The 23,977-nt window shown below is 37.2% G+C and overlaps 1 protein-coding gene across 1 annotated transcript in view; it reads right to left on the bottom strand.

The window, feature by feature from the left end:
• SLC16A12 (solute carrier family 16 member 12) overlaps window positions 1–18,847 on the bottom strand; it is a 31,185-nt gene extending 12,338 nt beyond the window's left edge. Inside the window, exons 1-3 of the mRNA XM_015823028.1 lie at window positions 18,786–18,847; window positions 9,043–9,268; window positions 6,164–6,267 (exon numbers count right to left, since the gene is read on the bottom strand). Coding sequence (XP_015678514.1) covers window positions 6,164–6,267; window positions 9,043–9,152 — 214 coding nt within the window. The 5' untranslated portion in view covers window positions 9,153–9,268; window positions 18,786–18,847. The remainder of the gene's footprint in view (window positions 1–6,163; window positions 6,268–9,042; window positions 9,269–18,785) is intronic.
• Window positions 18,848–23,977: the final 5,130 nt, after the last annotated feature.

Raw genomic sequence — 23,977 nt, 5'->3', positions numbered from 1 at the left:
GGGGGGTAGGTCATTCCAGAGGGCAGGAGCTGCCACAGAGAAGGCTCTCCCCCTGGGGGTCGCCAGCCGGCATTGTCTGGCCGACGGCACTCTAAGTTAATTACTTTAACTGTCCCCTTTATCTGGCTTCCCATTGACTTTGCCTATCAGAAGGTCATAAAATGAGATCACATGACTGTCCCCTTTACCTTCTGATAGAATTTTTAAACAAATTTTCTTTTTTTTCCTTTTTGTTTCCCCAAGGAGAAGGATCTCTTTTTTCATAAAATTATAATGGGCAGAGAAATATAATGCTTATGCTTAGCATTAAATAGATATTTAAAAGAAGGAAAGTTTAATTTCCGGGATGCCTCCCTTCGGGCTCCCTTGGCGTCTCCTCTCCCTCCAGGCTGGGGCTGGTCAGATTCCCCCCATGGGCAGTGCTGCGCCTGTCCCCGGCCAGCCCTCCTCCTCCATCTGCGGGCAGACCACGGTTTACCGACCTGGGTGGCGCCTCTCCCCGCACGCGTCCTCAGACTGAGGAGCTGGGTAGCCGTGGCTCTCGCTCCCCTCTGGCCTCCATCTGTCTGAGGGCGGAGCTCGGTGCACCCAGCTCGCCGGTGACAGGCTGGAGAGCGCGGGATGACGGCAGCTGCCCCAGGATGAGGGGAGGTGGGTGCTCCCGATGTCTGCAGGGGAAGAAGCAGCATGGAGGCTCCATGCCCAATCCAGCCCTGCCCAGGCACAGCACGGAAAGCGAGGCAGCAGCCCCATGTGTGTCGGACCCAATCCTTGCAGAGCACCCTTCTCCCACCGCCCCGACCCAGTTCCTTATCTCTGCCCGGCTTGTTCGGCGGCCTCATGGTAGCGTTATTGGGCAGGAGGCAGCAAACAGGGCTTGCTGAGGATCGAGCGGCATTAGGCAGGAGGCAGCAAATGGGGCTTGCTGAGGATCGAGCCGCATTTGCCGCCACCGCTCTCGAAGCCGGCAATCAGCAGGGTCCTGTCACAGGAGGACTCAGGGGTGCCGGGGTCCAGCCCTATGAAGCCCACCTTCTTCTCACCCTGCGTGGCTTTGGCAGGTGTCTGGCAGGGGTAGGGAAGCAACAGGCCCCGCCCAGATGCCCTCGCCTCCCCCAAGCATTTTTTTACTAACCTGCCTTTCAGCTGCATTCCGTTTCTCCATTCGCTTTTAGTCTTTGCCACGTGTTTGTGGTTCTATTAGTAAAAAAAAAAGTTCTATCAGACTTTCTAACTTCTCGTGAGATCTTGTGAGAAGTTAGAAAGTCTCACAGAACTTTTTTTGGGGCCCACAAACACGCGGCAAAGGCTGAAAAGCGAATGGAGAAACGGAATGCAGCTGAAAGGCAGGTTAGTAAAAAAAAATGCTTGGGGGAGGCGATGGCATCTGGGTGGGAGCGGCAGCCTTACCCTGCGTGGCTTTGACAGATGTCTGGCAGGGGGAAGGAAGCAACAGGCCCCACCCCACCCCTCGCATGGAGCGCCCTGCTCCCGCCGCTCCCCCCACCCCCCCACGGTATCTTTTTTCCAGCTCCGACGCATCACTTCCTCCGCCGCTGTGTGGTTCGCCACCACAGACCTAGCCTAACAATTCAGGGATCTATTGAAACAATGTTGCAGCATGAGAAAATAAGCACTGCCCAAAATGAAATGCAGACTACACTAAAATTGATTCAAGAGTCAATGCAAAAAAAATCATAAAGAGACAAAAAGCAATTTTGAGAAATTAAGTGAAGAAATTTTGGATATAAAGGCACAATTTGAAGTTCACCATCAAATGATTGCCAAAAATGAACAAAGAATTCAGAAAATGGAAAATAAATAAGATGATATTGATAAAAAATGGAAATACTATTACAAGAAAATGAAAAATTAGAACAAGCAAATCAAATTCTAGAAGGAGCGGTGGCAATCCTAGAAATGGAGAAGGCAGAACACTATTTGAGATTTCAAAATATCCCTGAAGACAGAGAAGAAAATATAGCAGTTGTGATCATTGAGCTACTGGCAGAGGCCTTGAAAGCAGATAGAGCAGAGATGCAAATGGAGATAGATGAAATATTTTGAATGAATTCAATCTACGCAAGGAAATATAAACTACATAGAGAAGTACATGTGAGATTCATAAAGAAAACAACAAGAGATGAAGTACTGAGAAAATAATAGAAATGAAGTACCAAAATATTTCTTTAGTAGGAGACTTTAATGCGATAGTAGATGGTACAATTGATTATAAAAGCAGTAAAATAGAGAAAACTGGAAGAAGAAGATTACCTAAGACATTTTTAATATGATAGAAGAAATTGGAATACAAGATGTTTGGAGGGAAATTAAGCCTTTTCTACTTCAATATACTTTTTATTCAAATAGTCAAAAATCCTGGTCAAGAATTGACATGATTTGGATGACGTCTGAATTGAGAATGAATATACAAGAAATTGAGATAGAACTGGGTACATGGGCAGACCATAATCCTTTAAAAGTGACATGGAGAGGAATACAAAGAGACCAAGATGGACTTTAAATCAATCTATACTAAAAGAAAGAGAATTTATAGAATTAGCAAAAAAAGAAATGGAGTTTTTCTTTAGAGAAAACAAAAAAGAAGATACAACATTATAAAATGTATGGAACACAGCCAAAGCATATTTCAGAGGTATAGCCATAACATACACAGCAAAGAAAAACAAACAGAGAAGACAGCAATATGTACTACTAAAAGAAAAATTTGGAAAGTTGGAATCAGAACTACAAAAAAAACCCGTAGAAAAATTTTTTGAAAAGAGAAATATAAACAATAAAACACAAACTAAATCTGTTAGATTCAGAAAAATTGGCACAGCACATAAAAAGAGCAAAACATTTTTTTTGAAAATGCAAATAAACCAGGAAGATGGTTAGCTTATAAACTGAAAAACAGAAGGAGAAGAAAATGATACACAACTTAATAGATGAAAAGGGCTGTCTACAATTTAAAAATGAAGAAATAAAAAAGATAATTAAGGAATATTACAAGAAACTGTATGACATAGAAGAAATTCCAAGACAGAGAACGATCCAATATCTATAAGAAAATAATCTTCCAAAAATTCCAGAAACATTTAAGACTATGTTAGAGGAAAAAATCACAATGATGGAAATAACAGAGGCCATAAGAAGGCAAAAAAATGAAAAAAACAGCGGGTCCAGATGGATTACCGGCGGAGTTATATAAAACCCTACAAGATACATTAAGTGAAGCGTTGAAAGACATTTGTAATGTCTTCCAGCCACATGGATGGAAGCAAATATTACTTTAATACCAAAAGAAGATTCAGATTTGACACAGATTAAAAACTACAGACTGATATCGCTTCTGAATGTGAATTATAAAATTTTTATTTCAATAATGGCAGAGAGATTGAAAAAATACCTAATTGAATTTATACATCCAGACCAAAATGGTTTTCTACCAAACAGACAAATTAAAAACAATTTGAGAGTGATAATGGACATATTAGAATACTATGAACTACATCCAGGGAAACAACTAGCACTAATATTCCTAGATGCTCAAAAGGCATTTGATAATGTTTCCTGGCAATTTATGACTCAGCAATTACAAATAATGGACTTTATAAATATGATAAAAACAATATACAACAAACAAACAGCGAAAGTGATCATGAATGGAGATTATACTGAGAACTTTGAGATAAGAAAAGGTACAAGGCAAGGATGTCCATTATCTCCATTGTTATTCATTTTCACTCTGGAAGTCTTAAATAGAAATATCAGACAAGATATAGGAATTAAAGGACTGGAAATAAAAGATGAAACATATAAATTACAAGCATTTGCAGATGATTTGGTATTTATCTTAGAAGAATCTTTGGAGATGATTACTAAATTACTGGGAAAGGTAGAACAGTACAGAGAAATGGCAGGACTGAAAATAAACAGAAAAAAAACTAAAGTAATAGTTAAAAATCTTACAGATAAACAAAAAAAAACAAATGTCAGAAAAAAGAGAATTACAGATATTAAAAAGGTTAAATATTTGGGTATACATTTAACATCAAGATGTTCAACAATAAAAGAAGATAATTACACAAAATTATTGAATCAAATAAAACTGGATTTGGAAAATCCAAAAATGCAAAAATTTGCAATTGTCAATACTAGGAAGAATTGCTACAGTGAAAATGAATGTATTGCCGAAAATCTTATTTTTATTTCAACCAATACCCATAAAACTCAAGATTTTTTTTTCAAGATTTAAATTTATTAATTTTGAAATTTGTTTGGCAAGGAAAGAAAGCTAGAATTAAGATGACAACGTTACAAGATGCTAAGGAAAATGGAGGATTTGGTTTACCGGACTGGGTTTTGTACTATCAAGCATCTGTATTAACATGGATAAAAGAATGGATAACTCTTAGAAATAAAAGGTTGTTATATCTGGAGGGGCATGATTTACAATTGGGGTGGCACACTTTTTATGGTATGGGAAAAATAAAATTCATAAATATTTCCAAAACCATTATATAAGAAATGCATTGTTAACAGTATGGGAAAAAATAAAAAGTAAAATATATTTGAAAATTCCAGAGTGGTTGTCAACAATGAAGCATTTGTACACCCAAATTTGGTGGACTTTGAAAAAATCTGGACATATAGTGATATTCTAAATTCTGAAGGGAATTTAAAATCTAAACAAGAAATGGAAAATCAGGGTATAAACTTGTCATGGTGGGCATATTTACAAATGCAAACTACATATGAAAAAGATGTTAAACTGTATGGATTTTATAAAGAACAAACGGCATTTGATAAGACTTTGTTAACTTCAAATGAGACATTAATTAAGAAAATGTATATTTTTATTAACCTTGGAAATGGAAAGTGAACAAGTTAAAGAAACAATGATAAGATGGGTGAAAATTTTGGGATATAATATAGAATTAGAAAAATGGCAAAACCTATGGGAAAGAAATTATAAACTAACAATGTCAACTTCTTATAAAGAAAATTTATATAAAATGTTTTATCGATGGCACCTGCCTCCAGCAAGATTAGCAAAAATGTTTAATAAATATGTCAGATAGATGTTGGAAATGTAAACACAAGTCAGGCACGTATTATCATGTTTGGTGGACATGTGATAAAGTAAAGAATTATTGGAAAAAGATACATACTTGGTTAGAAAAGATGTTGGGAGAACATCTAGATTTTAAACCTGAACTTTTTTTATTAGGTATAATGCCAGAAAAGGCTAACAAACAAAGCTTATATTTGATTTTGCATGTCACAACAGTGGCAAGAATAATATTTGCGCAACATTGGGAAAATGAAGAAATACCATCAGATGAAGAAATAATTAAAAAAATACTAGAATGCACAGAGATGGACAGATTGACTATGAGACTGAAAAAAAAAGAAGAAACACATTATTATCAAACTTGGGACTTATTTTACCGATGGCTACAGGAAAGAATAAAGGATTAGTAATTAAATATGTATTACCGTATTTAAACCCAGACAGCACATTGGTTGAAAAATTATTATTGTATGTATGGAAAAAATCAATAAAATCTTTTAAAAAACATCTGGAAGGCATTGAGTTAAGAAAGTTGAATTAGATAAAATCAAGAGCTGTGTCCATTTGGTTCTAGTTATTTGGGACTAAGCGGAAGGAGTTTATACTTAATACAAAACACAGCAGAAACATGCATTGCTGGATGGAGGATTGCATCATCTGCCATTGTAATACTGTACAGGTAGTCCTTAACTTACAACAGTTCATTTAATAACTGTTCAAAGTTACAACGGCATTGAAAAAAGTGAAGACCATTTTTTGCACTTATGACTGTTGCTGCATCCCCATGGTCACGTGATTTACATTCAGATGCTTGACAACTGGTTCACATTTATGACAGTTGTAGTGTCCAGGGGTTATGTGATCACCTTTTGTGACCTTCTGACAAGCAAAGTCAATGGGGAAGCCAGATTCACTTAGCAACCATGTTACTAACTTAACAACTGCAATGGTTCACTTAACAAATCTGTCAAGAAAAGTCGTAAAATGGGGCAAAACTCACTTAACAAATTTTTCACTTAGCAACATAAATTTTGGACTCAGTTGTAGTCATGAGTCGAGGACTACCTGTATATAAATACTTACCACACAACATAGTAGCACAATCTACAATGGAATGGATCCAAGCTGTCCGGGCATAGTCTTGTGCAAAGTAAGTCTGGAACTCCACAAAAAATATTGAGATACATCTGAGAAAAGAAAAAATAGAAAACCTAACTTTGGATGCGATACCATCACAGTGAAAGATTAGATAGAAATTGACTGAAGACGTACTCATTCTAGAATTAAGCCAAAATCTCTAAAAAAGATATCCACTTTTAAAGATGTGGAGATGCTCTCTTCAGAATTCAAATGTGCAGTCTACAATATCTGCAAATCCAACTTCCATATCAACCATCGTACCAAGACAATAGCAGCCACAAATGTCTCCCTAAATGCAGTTATTTTCAGAGACTGAACAAGCCACATGTAAATCTAAGAACAGTGTTTACTTCTGGTTTTCGGCAAAAAATGGCCTATCATAGTTGAACAATGGGTTCACTTTATGACTACCATGTTCATTTAGAACCATATTTGCTTAACGACCACCACAAAAAAGGGTGTAAAATCAGACTGGTCAAATGATGAGCCACTTTATGACCGTCAGGACTTACAATTGAAATTGCCAGACTTAATTATGGTTGTAAATCAAGGATTGGCTATAATGATGAAACTATGCAGTGCTAGGAGATTTCTGTCATTAGCAGGGAAGGCAGAGGTTGAGGCCTCGTGTTCAATGTTATAATTATACAATGTTATAGTCATACAACTGGTATGACTGGAGAGCCATGAACAGAACAGGCCAGATAAACTCAAAAGTTGACTGGGGCAACATGAGGAATACAAATGGCAAGAAATTCATCTTCTATATTCCAGAAGTGCCAGTCCTGCCATTTGACAAATTAAAGTTACGCATGTTATGAATATATATTATGGGAATATGTTTTCTTTAAAAAAAAACAACAGTAATCATTGTGTTTCCAATATGGGAGAATCTACACTGGAGTGCTGTAAGCTCTATAATGATAACTTTTAGCCTCACAAGTTTATCCAGTAGTCATGTGAAAATAATTATGTCATAGTAGTGATTGTGTTCAAGTGGAACACTGACCAGACACTAAAAATATTGTTACCAGTACAGGAAAAATACTTGGTAATTGAATGGCAAATGCATCAGTCATAGTAATACCTACCTGATTCTGAGCACTGTGTAGTGTTTCAACTACAGGTATTTTTGCATTTGGAAGCAATAAGTACAATAGTATGGGTAATTAAACTTTATTCCAAGGCAGTATGAGAAACAAGGAAAAATAATAGAATACAGCTCACAAAAATATATTTAAGAAGCAATAAAATACAGCTTGTACAAAAAGTATAGTGTAAAGAAGAGAGACAAAGAGCTCCCTGCTACTCAGAAAACCCTGAGAGTAATGGCAGATGGACCCCCATCTTCAAGCTAGCAAGTGTATTCCCCCACCCAGGTTAGATCTGCAGATAGGTTCTCCTCTATAGGCACTTCTGGTTTATATACATCACTGACAATAGTCAATTACACTGGCCATGTCAGTAGAAGGACAGACAGGATGGCTTAGAAGAACAGGAGGAAGAGCTACTACCAAGGCAATGATCAAATAAAAAGGTCTGAGGCAGGGACAAGAAGTAATGAGAGCAAACACCATAGGACTATCTTCCCTAGTTCACACAAAAATAAAGGGAAAGATGGAGGAAGCCCATTCATACTTATTAAGATTCCATCACTGTAATTTACAACAAAAATCTAAATGGCATTGGACTCCTACTCTGGTCTACTTGGAAGGGCTGATAATGTCTGCTCATCTCGGCCAAGGACAGGGGGAACAGGGTATCTTATCAACATGTCCACCTGTCCTTGGGAAGGAACAAGGAGGAGAAACATATCTAACTTATCATTGTCCAGCTTCACTTACCTATGTAAAAATCATTGTCATGGTAAGGCAAGGAGTATCTAATTAATAGCCAAGGACAGAGAATATCCAGATTTTTCATGCCAAGGACAAGATAAGAGAGAATGAATGTTCAAAGTTGTTTTTTGTTCAATCCTTGCCTCTTTCTCTCTCTTTAAAGTACTTTGGTTGGAGTGAATTTAGTTGGAGTAAAAGTGAGCCTCTTTTACTGTTCTGTTTTTGCTTGGATAAGTGCCTTGTATACTTTTTGAGACAAATGTTAATTATGCTTCATAAAATGAGGGCTAAAAAAGCTGAGGAGGGAGTAGCCAGATCTTTCACCATAGAATAATTATTCTTGATAATCAGACCTCAAGATGAAACTGTTCCTGTTGCTGAGATTCTTGGAATTCAAAGTGAAATGCCTCCAGTAAAGTCAGGCTTAATCCAGTCTGTGGCTGAGAATCCTTTTCAAGATTAATCAATTCCCCAGAAATGATAAATTGCAATCAATGTGTGACCCTATTTTTTTATTTCATTGATTGATTGATTGATTGATTGATTCATTCATTCATTCATTCATTCATTCATTCATTCATTCATTTTTATTATTTTTGTAAATAACTCAAGGCAGCAAATCCACATAATATTCTTTCCTCCTCCTATTTTTCCCATAACAACAACACTGGGAGGTGAATTGGGCTGAGAGAGAGTGATTGGCCCAAAGTCATTGAGATGGCTTTCATGTCTAAGGTAGGACTAGAACTCACTGGCTCTTGGTTTTTAGCCTGGGGCCTTCTTCCCTCTCCAACTGCAGGCTGTAAGAGAGGGCAAAAATCTCCGTGAATAGTTTGCAAAGGGGTTTGTCCAAATGAACGCAAGAATCACAAACTGTCCACTTCTACTTGTTTTCATCCTGTTCATTAGAAATCATTGTTTGCTACTTTGAGCAAAGGACAAAATTATTAAAATACAGCAAAGTCTCATGGCCAGAAAGGTTACCTGGTCACAGCTCGAGTGCAGATCGTAACAAGGAAGCAGCCAATCACAATCATCCATCCCCATCCGCCATCGGGAGGGGGGGTACTTGAATGTTTCTTTGCCACAGCCATAATTTGTTGAGGAATTACCACCACTTTTTAAACTGAGGTAATTAGTTTAAAAAGATTACTGCCAGTGAAGGCAGAATATACAGGGAATACTACCTGTTACAAGGATTATTCAACATCTGAAACAAGGAGAACAAAAAAAAAAATATTACAGCCAGCCATTTTTGTTCTCTGAAAAAGCATTTATCAAATGTTAAGGTGTATTTCTAGCTCTGAGGATTGCAAGATACAAATTCTACACATTGTTAGCAGCTAGATAAATCAAGAGTCCTTCCAGTGATCTAGAATGTCTGATTTGATTTTACTGACTGATATGAATTGACATAATACCAACTATTGAAGCACCTCAGTGTTTCCAAAAACCAAATTTAAAGCCACAATTTTAAAGACAGTGAAAAATGCAAATAAAAAAAATAATTAAAATCAAGAGTTAAAACAATTTAGAAGCCTGTATGAAACATGTGTTCTAATTGCCTTTTAAAAAGCTAATGAAAATATTATGCCTCTCAGCTTTTCAGATGAGCTTGGATGGCAACAGGGAAAGGTGATTTCTAGTCATTGTCAGTTGAGCTTCAGGAATTCATAACTGTAGGTCCACAAATACTCTCAGGAAACATGGAAGTTCATATCTTTTCATAAAACAGTTGTGGTGGCATAGTGGTTAGAATACAGTATTGAAAGCTGACTCTGCTCACTGCCTGGAGTTTGATCCTGACCGGCTCAAGATTGACTCTGCCTTCCATCCTTCTGGTTTGATAAAATGAGAACCCAGAATGTTGGAGGCAATATGCTGACTAAGTAAACCACTTAGAGAAGGCTGAAAAGCATTATGAAGTGGTATACTGTACAAGTCTAAGTGCTATTGCTATTGCTAAATAACCTGAACCTAAGCAGTAGAGGGCTTTAAGATAATGACCAATATATTGTATTTGCCAGCCAGTTGGCAAACAATGCAGGGCTTTGAGGATAGGGATCATATGCATCCTTCCCGAAACCAACCTTTTGTTATCAGTTGAAGTTTCCAGATAAGAGACAAATGTTTGAGTGGGGGGGAGGGGATTTCAGATTAGAAGAACTCCAAGGTCTCTTCCAATTCTGTTATTCTGTTGCCCCATGTAAATCTCATTACTGTAGTCTATCATGGAAGTTGCCAGCACATGCATCATAGCTTTATGTTTATTATCTTCCAGAAAGGAATGTTGTTGAGATATCAGAAAAAGTGATCAAAGCAGGTATTCCTGTCCATTGCTTTAATCTAGAAAATCAGAGAGTTCTGCATCCACAAATACTTAAAAAATGCATACTTCCTCCTTCAAGTCCATTCAGTACAGACAGATCTACCACATCTTTGAGGTTGTTCACAAGAGACACCTCTGTCTTAGTTGGATCTGATGTCCATTTATTATCACTCATCTAGTCCATTCCTGCCTGCAGAAAGGCATTGGGGGAACATGACCATTTTCTGAAGAAAATATAGACAAATAAATCTGGGGATCATCAGCCTCTAATATCCAGATCATCCCCCACCCCAGTAATTCCATGCAGATATTGACCTACACTGGAAACAAAATGATCTTTTCCAGTTTAGCATATTGTATAGATGTAATCTGCCTGATGTCATGATTTCTTACCTCTAGAGAAAGGAGATTAGGTTAGAATATATTCTCATACAGTAACAAAATTGCATTCCCCAGAATTTTCCAGGAAAAGGTATGATAAACTGATTAAAAATCTCCTCAACTGATCTGCTAACAAGTAACTAAAATATATCTCAGAAGAAGAGAAACAATGTCTGAAGCAGACAATACCATCCTTGGCAGACTTGAAGCCTGGTATCAATTCTTTCAGAATTTTCCTTTGGAAACTCAGGGGTCTCCATTATGGGGGGAGGGGAATCTGAAAAAGTCAAGATAGCAGCCATGCCAGACAATGCATGTAAAAAAGGGATGGGGCTTTGAGTGCATGCTTTTTTAATCACCCCATGGACCCAGCAAACGCAGAAAGTCCTTCAGATCACCTATCTTAATAGCTCACAATGCTGTTGAAAGCTATATGGCTTTCACCCCTTCCCCACAGCCTTCTCAATTAAATTAAGTTTTCAAACTAATATGAAAAACTCTCTGGTATGTGTTTGTTTTTCTTGGAGAGGAACTTAAAATGGCCCAGCTTCAGTCTAATTAACTATTGCACACAAATATTCACGTTGACAAGAATCACAGATTGACCCATCAAATGTCATCTGATGCCATCTAGGCTGAGACCGGTTTCTCTGTAAACAATCAAAAGTAACTTAAGAGAAATCTGCAGGTCACCATCTCTAATTAGCACTGATCTAAGAAGGTCTTACAACATAACTACCAAGTACACACCAGAATTGTCCAACATGCTATAAGAGCTTCCTTTGGAACCAGGCTATATGTTGGTAATTAGTTTGCATTATGGCCTTTGCACATTCGAGCTACCCATTAAAAAAAAAATCAGCTGTAAATATTTGACCGGATCCTTGGATTCTACACAGAAGATTCCTTAGTGCTAATGTTTTGAAATATGCTTGATATTTGCTGGACAACATGGATCTACTCTGATGCTTCCTAGCCCCTCACCCATCACCATTTGTGATCCTCAAAGCTCTCCATGAACATAAGGTGGCATAAGGTGGCAAAATGGTCACATTTCTGTAGTACAATTTTCTGTCAAAATTGAAATGACTCCATCTACCATCCTGGATACTACTGGGTTTGGGCCATTTCTAGGTAAAGTCAGTTTCAAGTAGAGAAAATATTTATTAATTTAATTAATTAATATCATTCCTTTATTATTATTTTTTAAAAAAACGCAAGGTAGTGAACATATCCAACACATCTTCCTTATCCTATTTTCCCCACACCAAGAATCCTGTGAGGTGAGTTGGGCTGAGAGAGTGTGTAACTGGCCCAAAATCACCCAGCCAGGATTCATGGCTGAGGTGGGACTTGACCTCATGATCTCTCGCTCTCTAGCCTGGTGCCTTAACCACTGGCTGAAATAATGAGATATTACAGTACTGAACAGAGGTTTTGGGAAATTTTGCTAGAGACAGTTTCTACATTCCTTTTTAGCCAGAAATGCACCGAATCGTGCCTATTTACTGTCGATATCTGCACAACATACATTTTGTTCTCCCTGGAAAGAAAGCAAACAAACCAACTTAGTTTAGCCTTAGGTACCAAGATTTTTTTTTTAATAGTAGCAGGTGGTTATCAATAGAAGGCCCATATATTTTACCTTTCTACAACATCGTCTTGTCTTGAAGGAGAAGACAAGTCTTGGAGGACAGCCTGTTTTCTAGCTTATATAATTTGTTTTTTTTTCAAGTTATGGTGAATCATGTTTCATTCAAAGTACAATAGATTAACCAGATCCATGGTATTTTTACATGGATTGTGCAAAACGTTTGCAACTTGGTGGTATTGGGAACTGTGGACTACAACTTCCAGAATTCCTAGGTAGTATTTGAGAGCTATGGTTCCAAGAAATTTGAAAGACAATCAGGAAGGAGGTAGGGTGTGCCATATCCAAGCTTTCTCAGCCCTAATATGAAAAAGTTGCCCCAGGTTTAAATGTGATATAAAACATTACTTGATGGGTTAAAAAGGCTTTAGAGATTTTGTCTGATTTAATAATGAAATAATAATTGATTGATATCATAGTTGATAATTATTAGGGAGCAAACTTGTTTAGGGGTTAAAAAGATTTTATAGACGTAGAGTGATGAAATGATAGAACACGTCTTTAAAAATAGATATGTGTTTTTTTGGAACTATACTATTATTTTAAATATGATAATTATTTTGAAATAGAGAGAGAATTTCTGTTTGATTTAATAATGAATGAAGGCAGGGAATTTCTTGACATTATACTTGATAAGTATTTGAAGGTATAAACTTTACAAAAGGGCTTAAAAAGATTTTTTATATATGTGGATTGATGAAATGATAGACTATATTTTAAAAAATAGAACTGTATTTGTTGGATTTATATTGTTATTTTAAACGTGAAAAATACGCTGTAATAGAGAGAAAGTAAGAGCCATTTGTGATAGGGAAAAATTAGATTTAATGAACGATCTATTATTAAGGATACCTGAAATCCCAACTATATGTCTATTGAAATGTAACTGGAATAAGACAATTGCAATTAGTAAAGCTTAAAACAGGATATACAGTAGATTATCATAATTGCAAGGTGATTGAGGATCTTTGTTTGATTGAACTTTATCTAAAATTGTATTAATTTTAATTTTAATAAGTAATATTATACCTTACAGAGAGCACATTGTTTATAATTAATTTGAGCTATATGCATATGACTTTGTTTTTGAATGATTTGACACTCTGATCACCACACTGTGTCTTAAGCTTTTGTATAAAAAAAATGGAAAAAACTAATAAAACTTTTATATAAAAAAAAAGTTGCCCCCCAAAAATATTTTCTTATAAACTCCATAGACCTGTGGCCCTAAACTTCTTTAGCTTGCTATTAATATAGCTTTGCTATGAATACATTTGCCATCCATTTGACACCATATATGTCATACACATTTGCATAATGAAATTCCTCACTAAGATGCTTGGGTAGCATCTAAGAATGTCTGCAAAGATCAAATAGCCACTCTTTTTGGCAATACTGATACTGGGATCCCTGAAAATATGTCAGAATGAAAATGACATTTCAAATTGCTGACAAAAAATACTTCCAATCAACTTTTTATTAGGAAAATTTATTAATTTCTGGGATTTTATAGGACTGCAGAATACAGGTAGTTCTCAACTTACAACAGTTCATTTAGTGACTTTTTGAAGTTACAAAGGCACAGAAAAAGGTGACTTATGACCTTTTTCACACTTACGACTGTCATGCTTGGTGTTCAATTCTGGTCATAAGTTGAGAACTACCTGCATATTTCCGTTTGTAAATTCCTTCTGTACTGCTTCCTGCATATATTTTTTATCCAGAAAATCCACTGAACAAGAAAACAGGATCAATGTCTTTTGAATGAATAGTTTTCAGAGCCACCTTCTGAAAAGTCATTTGTGGCTCTTGGATAGATAATGACTTTAAATTAATAATTCTTTCCTGTTTATAAAAACCAACTGAATAAACTTTTGAAAGTCTGCTCAAATGAACATGACTATTTAGTCATACAACCACATTTATTGCATTGTCTATATTTCATTCTCCCATCTTTCTCTCTTCCTTTTATGTGACTTGACTGTGTAGACTTTTTCCTGTAGACTGAAATGATAAAAGCAACGCATTCATTTTATCAGTCTGGAAAAGAAAAGTAAAGGGGATTAACCTTCACCCCAATTGCATTGTTAATATAAGCTTTATACCTAATCAAATTGGCAAGAAGATACCCCAATACTACAGTGCTTCAATTTTAATAATAATTTATCCCTCTTTATCTTCTTGAAAGTTTATGTTAGATTTACAGATATAGTATTAACAAGTTTCTTAAAAGTTTTTGAATCATTCTGTTCTTCGTCTTTTCACTCCAAATTCCAATTCCTCATGCTTTTGACTAATAGTTACATCTGGAATTTTGAGAGTCTATATGTAAGATCAGAAGACATCACTAGAAGTACAGTTAGGCCTGTAGATAGATTTCTCACTCATTTCTGTAGTGGTTTCTCACTCATTTTTAGTTAAATGCTTCTTTAAAAAGAAAATAAAAATAGGATGATAAGGAAGTTGAAGAATATCAGATAGTGTTTTAGAGCAGGGGTGTCAAACTGCTGGCCCATAGGCCGGTTTCCTCATTCCGAAGCCGCACCCACCCCATTACCAGCAATGCAAAAAGAGTCGCGATACGTCGTGACACGTCACATAACATGGCGAGCTTGACACCCGTGTTTTAGAGTATGTAGTTGGATTCCTGCAATTAGGTTGGGAAACTGGCAAATGTAGGATGGATTCATCACAAATCCAATATTAGAAATAGTTTAGCATCCCGCAAGAAAAACAATGCAACTTTCCAGGAAATTCTGTTACTGAACTTAGACAAAGGAACAAAGGACATCAATGCCAGATTTCAATCTGAGCTGGTGTAAATGAAATTTTTATCAACTATATTCATCTTCAATAACTGCAAATACTGTTGTTGTTGTTGTTGTTGTTATTAACTCTGAGTTAGTCAGCTTACTAGTGCACACAGAATGGCTATGACTCATAAGGCAAAGCTGACTATCCTTTCTGCATTTTATCCCCATTTGAGTTCAGTGTTTACAATGCACTCAACCATATAGGTCAGGAATTTAGTATTAGCTTTCATGCATCTGAAGAAATTGGTGCCATTCCATAGAATGCCATCATAAATGTATTAGCCTTATATTAATGCACTGCAATTACTGGGTTCTCTGGTCATTTGGAAGTCTCATTGCATTAAACCCAGTGAAAGGAGACATACCTTGATCATCTTTAAGTCAGATATTTCCCTTTGGTGTCAATTAACAAGATGAACAGTGGAAACAAAAGTAAGATTGATCTGTGTATAAGTTCAAGGCAATTGCAAAACAAAAGAATAGCTGTCTTCAGAGAAAGGGGAAACATTTTTTCTAGGTGATAGCTGTGATTTTTTTTTAACTGCTCCCTAAAGGTCAGAAATGCAGAATGTTATTTGATATGGAACAGATGAAACAATCACAGATCAACCATTTCTACTGAATTACTGCTATATTTTAAAAGTTTATATTTTATCACTTGGGTATTTGTCAGCATGATCTTTTGGAGGTTTGCAAAAATGGAGCCCGTATTTTGTCCTCCCATGTTTTATAGATCCAGGAACCTCAGCGAATGGGATGGGGACAGAGAAACTGAAAGCATGATAACATGTGAAGGCACATGAAAGGGCACATGTGCAATGATTTGTTTCTGTTCCTGGACTCTAAACCATAAGAATTGTTATCATACCCAGAAATTATTTTTCACAGATACAATTCAGAATGTAAAAACAGATAAGCACAAACTTTCAGAAATTAGCAACCCAGGTTTAGAAAGAACATCCACATTAAGAGATCACTGCAAAACTCCAATCTAGGAATGACTTTATGAGTCTTCAGAAAAGTTTTGGGTCAAAAGCCAAAATTTCCTTATGACCTTCATAGATCTGATCTGATCTTAGAATACTGCCAGCTACTGAGATCTCCCTTTCTTAGCTCCAGTTGACAAGATATTGTCAAAATTGTCATCCAAAATATCTGGAAAGCACCAACTGCTTGTCAGCAACTCATTACCCAACATGCATCTGCATTTATTTTTTTAAAACAGTGTTCTCAACCTCTGCAACTTTGCTGGCTGGGGAATTCTGGGAGTTGAAGTCCATGCATCTTAAAGTTACTGAGGTTGAAAAACACAAGGAAACCCAGTTCAGACTAAGTTTAATTGTTTTTAAGAATGAGAAAGCAGATTGGGAAGAAAGAAATATGGAAGGCAAGAGTCTTCAATCTTTTGTTTCCCTTGCTGTCATTCCCTTACATACCGTATTTTCCGGCGTATAAGATGACTTTCTAAACCCTGAAAATCTTCTCAAAAGTCGGGGGTCATCTTATACGCCCAGTCGTCTTATACGCCGGAAAATACGGTATATAGAGAATCAGAGGAATTGTGATAAATTCACCCCCGGTGGGAGTAGCTTGGGGGAGGCGGAGCTTGAAAGGAGGCGGGGCGGTAGGAGATGCTCATGGGGGATGCAGTGGCGGCTCATACTGAGCGTGCGACCGGTGGCTGCGGAGGTGGGCAGGCAGGCGGCGGCAGCGCAAGGCGTTCCCTCTTTTCTCGTGCCCCACATGGTAGGGAGGAAGGAGGATGAGGCTATGGGTCTGGAAGGGGAGGGGTGTCAGCTAAATTCCTCTCGGATTTACGAAGCAGGAATGGAGGGGGGACAGAAAACAGCTACACGGTCCTTTCACCCGTCGACTTCCACCGAGCTTTTATAGTATTTTCACTTCCCCATTAATTTTTCTTGTTAAATGTAATCAAATAATTACAGAACTTGTTTTTATGAAGTAATAACATTTGTTGCCTTGCAGATCTTTGAGATATTTGGCCCAGTGTCACATCCCTTTTATGTAGTACAGTTTAATAGTCCTAAGCACATTCAGTCTAAATATATTAAAATAAAAGATGCAGTATGTTTTGCTCCAGCTGTGGAAAGCTTCACTCAGTATATATTTCCAGAAAAATTGAAACAGTAAGTTAGACATATACACTTTTTGTTCCTAATGTTTTTTTGCAAGTGCAAGATCTGCTTTTTTCAGATCAACCAAGTGTTGATCCATTGGTCAGGGCAGGAATTGACCAACTGGCTTGTTGTTTGATATGTGATGTTGTGGGCTGAGAGAGTGACTAGCCCAAAGTTACCCAGCCAGTTTTCATGCTTCAGGCAAAACTAGAAATCACAGTTTCCTGATTTCTAACCTGGTGCCTTAACCACTAGACCAGGGGTAGGCAATCTTGGCTCTTTTATGACTCGTGGACTTCAACTCCCAGAATTCCTGAGCCAGCCATGCTGAGGGGAAAGGGAGAGGTTTCCAAGCTGAGCCATGCTGGCTCAGGAATTCTGGGGGTTGAAGTCCACAAGTCATAAAAGAGCCAAGGTTGCCTACCCCTGCACTAGACCAAATTGGCTTTCAAAGTTTGAAATATACATGCACACACATAAATAATTTAAACAGTAAAAAATTTCTAAACTCTTTTTAGCGGTGTCTAATTTATTTATCTTTTTATTTTTTATTTATGTAGACTTATCCCACCTTTATTATTTTTAAAAATAACTGAAAGTGGCGAACATATCCAACACACCTTCTTCCTCCTATTTAGGCCCTAATGACCTAATCCTAATAATCTATCTCTGCATGTTTAACTAGATCTCAAAAATTAAGAGTTGAGATTGATATGTTTCTTCATATATTTCATAACCTGATCCTGTATTTAGAATTTTGGTTATAAACTGGATTCTCTGCAAAGGCCCACTAGAGCAGTCTTCCTCTACTTGCTATCCACCATATACCGTATTTTCTGGCGTATAAGACGGCTTTCTAAACCCTGAAAATCTTCTCAAAAGTCGGGGGTCATCTTATACGCCCAGTCGTCTTATATGCCGGAAAATACGGTACCTAAGATTTACAAAGGAGAGGAAAGCAAAGTCCGTTTTCAATTCCTCTTCAAATTGCTACTGTGGGATGCTCTCATCCGGATTGGAAAAGGGGAGGGAGGGAGGTATGGGTTAATTACTCCATTCAAAGCCAGAATCCTGAAAGGGATGGGGTCATTTTTATGAGAATATAACTGATGGATTATAAAAATAAAAAGTAATTGTGTCCTAATATTCCCAAACTACAGATAATACTCTTCTTCAATCTTCAACTCCCAGACCTCAAGGAACTTTATGTTGTTGGGACTTCTAGGCACTACATTCACAGAAAGCTGGAGGACCCCCGGCTCGAAAAGTCCAGCCTTAAATATAGTATTGATTGAGCTACATCTGTATATTGTGATGTATTTTGTTGAATCTGCTATAAACATTAATACTCAACTTCTAAGCAGTATTTCACATTACAACATTTGTAAAAGAAGGAATAAAGCAAACATGTTTACCTCGAAGAATTGGAGGCTGCCAAGATAGTTCTTCATCCACAGAGCAAAGCAAAGAGATGGAAAGACACTTCTGTAAAGAAATGAATATAAAATTATTCTTTTTAAAGAAGATTTATAAAGAAATGGACACCAGAGAATGCAGATTTGATCATGCAGTCAAGGTTCCCATCCTGACACACACGGTCAAGATGACTTTGGAAATGGATTATAAACTAACTTGGTAACCTATAAGTTTCTTTCCACGTTTACATATAATAACCACTTATCAAAGATCCACACCCAATTCTTATAAAAATATGTCCTGAAAACAGAAATAACATATTAGCAAGGGTTATTCCAAAATGCATTTAAGGTTTGAAACAAGGATCATCCTAGCAGCCTAGATGTTTTGTTTTGATTCACACATGACACGAAGGCAAGCTTTGTTGAAAAATGATAGTTGGATCATGGAATACATTATTAAGCCATAATTTGACAGCTGATTTATATACTTTAAGAGGCTAAGCTGAAACCAATTCCTTTTCCCATACTAGGCCTTACTGAAGTCTGAATCAAGGCTTTCTATGATCATGGTTAGTCAATGTATTATTCAATTGCTTCATATCAGACTCCAAATAATTTGGAGCAAAGGAGATCAACACATGGTAGAAGAGAAAGAAGAAAGAAGACAAACCAAATAAAATACGGTATATCCCTGAGGCATCACATTCTCTGGATCTTTGAAAACATGTTTTGTTGGGGCAATGACAGGGCAAAATACACTTTGCCTAAGTATGCAAAATTATTGATCAATGTAAATCAATTTTATCTGGGACCCATTACAAAAAGCTTGTCAGAACAAGTATTAGTTGAAGTTAAGCGGTGAATGGTAATCTAGCCTATAAATTAAATGTCAATCATCTTCTCCCCATCTTGGAAATACAGATTCTGATCAGCAGGTTCAGACAGCCCCAGTTGGCACCTTACTTCACGGCTTGCAGAATGCCAAGTCAAGATGACAGTAATCCATTATCACATACTCACTGTAGTGTGTTTGCATGTATTCATATGTGAAAAACTATGTCGGATTAGCATCATAAATCTGCTTAGTAAGGGAGGCTAAACTGATGGAAAGTTTATTATTGGAGGCAGTCTGTTCTTAGGATATGCATGTCACTTGATCCTGTTGGCTAATCACACTTTCTATGGTATATAATCTGCGTAATCTTTTGAATCAAAAGCAAATGTACATGAGTGGCACATGATATAATTAAATCAATTATCATTCTAAAGCCACTCTTTTTTTTAATCAAGGGTTGTGCCAATTTCAGGATAAAGCAAGGGTGATGGACCAAGAAAAAGGATGGCATTGACTCTCCAGAAGGACCAGGACTTTTGTCCCTTGAGAACACGTGAGGACACTCCACAACTGCAATTTCTAGCACTGAATGATCTCAGATTTTACATAAAGTGGAGAAAATCTACAAGTGACTCTTTCCACAGAGGTAGATCATATATCTCTCTGTAGCTGAAATGCACGAGAATTGCCATTCAAGCTTCAGTCACACTGAGCCCTTCCCTGCAGGAAAGTTAATGTGCTTTCCACTCATCCTCAGTCTGACAAAAAACAATTTCCAACATGAAATCTGTCTCCATCGCTAATCTCTAGTATGCCTCTATTTACTGCCAATTCCTTGACTTTCTTCCAAAATAATGGGTGATGAAATTTTACCCATCTTCAGGTGTCCCTATGTAATCTCAGTGCAACCAGTTCTCCCCAAAAGTCCAGCTCTGCCTTACAATCCAGCAGGAAAGAAAGAACCAATTGATGACATGTCTTTACATTTTCCCATTCCTTTAACACAACTGTACAGTAATTTTGTTTATTTAATTTGTATTCCCTCTTTATTATTTTTACAAATAACAAGGCAGTGAACATATCCAATGCAACTTCCTCCTCCTATTTTCCCCACAAAAACAACCCTGTGAGGTGGTTGGGCTAAGAGAGAGCAACTGGCCCAAAGTCACCCAGTTTGCTATTATGGCTAGGACTCACTGTCTCCCACTTTCTAGCCTGGTGCCTTAACTAGTAGAGTCTAAAAAAATGCTCTTAATTAATTAATGCTCTTGTTGCACAAACATCAAAGGTCTTGCTCACCATTTTATTTTTTATTTTTAAAGGTTTTGTCATTCATCTTAATATTCTTGGGTATATGTTGTTCCAATTCCTTTTTCTCTTGGGGGTAGGGCACCTTTTAGAGTATTCTTGCATAACTTCAGTGAATGGTTAGCACATTATCAAAAATCAGTGTTTGGGTTCCCTTTTTAATGATTTAGTCTGCTTTTTAAAGTGTTTGAAAATCAAAGATAGGGATGAGCAGTGGCCCTGTTCCTTTTTATTGGTCTTTTTAAAATCAGGATTTCCATTTTTTGAAAACAGTGGTCTTGCTTCTGTGCATCTGACTTTGCTGGCTAACCATTCTAACATGCTATGAATTGCATGGCACTACATTCCAGCTGAGTTTCTAAGGCTGTACCTTTGAGTGATTTTCAAGGATTCTGAAAAAACTTGACCCTGCTTTTTTAACTTTCTTTTTACCAATCCTTTTGGAAAGATCATAACCTCTGAAGTCCAGTGTGGACTGTTTATTATTGTTAATCACCTATTTCCCTTATTATTTCAATAATTCCAGTGCTATACAGGCAGTCACTGGAAATCAAGTGAGAGGCAGAGTCTAATTGATTCTACTCAGGGTAAACAATTGATCCATCATGTTAATGCTAGAGGCAAAATAAGCATGCGGGGAAAGAAAAGTATGAAATTGTGACCCTGGCTAGAATTCCCAGCAACCATAGCCTGTATGCTAATAGTGAGGAAGCTAGAAGTTTTAGTTGAGCAATATCCTAAGGACCACAGGTTGCCCAACATATATTTTCTTATCTTCCACAAAATGGCAAAGGTCAATACATTGGCCTAGTTCATATGTAACTCTAACTCTAAACTCTAGTTTAACAGCGTTTGCAGGAGACATGCTTGTATGCTCCAACCTCTCTTTTCTTTCAGAGTATCTACAAAAGACTTTTGCTACCCTGTTCAATGAACCATGGTTTCTCTAAGAACAATATCAACTGTGGTTTTGTAAAATAAGCAAAGGAACAAAGCCATCATTTGAAATTGGTTTGTTGCTCTCATCAGATTTGGGACTGGTAGACACATTGCATTCGGGCCTAGTGTATTTTCTTGACTTAATAGAATCCATGATTTATTTCTATGTGCTTAAGGGAAGGACTGAGCAAGAAAGAGAACCGAATACTTCCAGTCCAAAGTTCATTCAGATTCATTCCAACAGCATTAAACCAGAGTTCAACATTAAGTGTTAAAATTGTTCTCAGTCATTTCTTCCTTTTTTAGAAGGCAGAACAGAGAAGAACAAAAGAATGATGAAGTCTCCTTGTTTTCCTTCTGTTTTCACTTACAAGTCTGAATTGTCATCAGTGTTCTTTTGGTGGTATGTCAACTTAACCGCCAACAGTTGACAATAATAAACTTGAAATAGAGGCAAACAAGGGTGTGCTATACTGCTTCAGGATTCCTGGCACATTTTTATCTGAGTCATGAGCTAATTGTACATCATGATTTCCATGTAACCTGAAACAGGCTCAAAAAAATATTAAGCCATCAATTATATACATCAGCACAACTTTTTCTTATGAATGCTGGGAACTGGAATCTTTTTTATTACTAATCTCTAACTGCTTCATACCCATCTGCAATGCTGAGAAGCAAAGAAAGGTAGCAGAAGAAACTGTCCCAGGCCAGTATAAAGCTCACAGCCCTCCTCACAGCCCTCACACAAGTAGTCCTCGATTTATGACACTGTTGCTAAGTGAGACATTTGTTAAGTGAATTTTGCCCCATTTTATGACCTTTCTTGCCATGGTTGTTAAGTGAATCACTGTAGTTATCAAGTCATTAAGTTATTAACATGGTTGCTAAGTGAATCTGTCTTCCCCGTTGACTTTGCTTGTCAGAAGGTTGCAAAAAGAGATCACATGTCCCCGGGACACTGCAATCCTCTGCTGTGCTAAATAGCCAGCTTCTGGTGCAGCTCATCAAGATAGGCGAGTAGCCTGGCTGACCTTCTTTACTCCTGCCTTTTCTCTGCCCTACATGTTCTTGGATCAGGTGCAGAAGGCACTTCCTCTTCCTTTTCATTGGTCATCTGCCACTGCAAGCTTTCTCCAGTTGGAGCCTCAGTCAAATCCCCTCCAGCCAGTCATTCAGAGCCATCAATCAATTCAATTCCTGATGTGCCAGGAATTGGCTCATCCTCCCCTGAGCTGACATCTGAGGAGGTATCTGGGAAATCGTTTAAGGGAGACACACCTTGCTATGTGTATGAATGACACACCTATAAGAAATCCTCTCATTGAAAATTGGACTAAAAGAGGCGGTGGATATATTAATTTTGTTTTTCCTATTTGGCAAAAAAGGTAAACATTTTTTAAAATTAGGGGGGGAAAGGTCAAACAAGATTTGTACAATTGATATATGATTATGTGCCATAAAGTTGCTGTGGAATCTTAACAATCACATAGATTTTCTCCATGATAATCTGACCCTAACTTGGTCCTTCAGGTCTTCCAATGGTACAATTGTTGCATTGTAACTGAATCTATCCACCTTGCTGCTAGTCATCCTCTTCTTTTTCCTTCCACCTTTCCCAGCAATAGAGCTATAGAACTAAGTCTTTGCACAATGTGTCTGAAATACGATACTTTGAACCTGGTCCTTTGGGCCTGGAGTGAGAATTCTGAGTTGATTTATTCAATGATCCATTTGTTTGTTTGTTTCACTGTCCTCAGTATTCTTAGGAGTCTTCTCCAATCCCAGAGTTTAAAGCTGTCAATATTCTTTCTACCATTTTTTTTAAGTCCAACTTTCTCTTCCCTAAAGTGTCACAGGAAATAACACCATAGGTAGAGACATATCACAGCATCTGAATATTGTTTCCAAGGCTTTCATAATTACTAGAGCTAATCTGTGGCGAATTCATTGACTGCTTCTTCCTTTACTGTTGATGGTAGATCCTAAAAGGCAAAAGCTATGTACCACTTCAATATAATAATTAGCAGAGTTATTGCTTTTTAATATCAAAAATCCACCAAAATAAAATACAACTAGTATTCAAATTAGCCAACCCATTATCTTC

The sequence above is a fragment of the Protobothrops mucrosquamatus genome, unplaced genomic scaffold (genome assembly GCF_001527695.2).
Source record: "Protobothrops mucrosquamatus isolate PMUCROS unplaced genomic scaffold, P.Mucros_1.0 scaffold1746, whole genome shotgun sequence".
NCBI lineage: Eukaryota > Metazoa > Chordata > Lepidosauria > Squamata > Viperidae > Protobothrops > Protobothrops mucrosquamatus.
The sequence above is the reverse complement of the archived record's forward strand: the minus strand, read 5'-3'. Positions and strand labels throughout refer to the sequence as shown.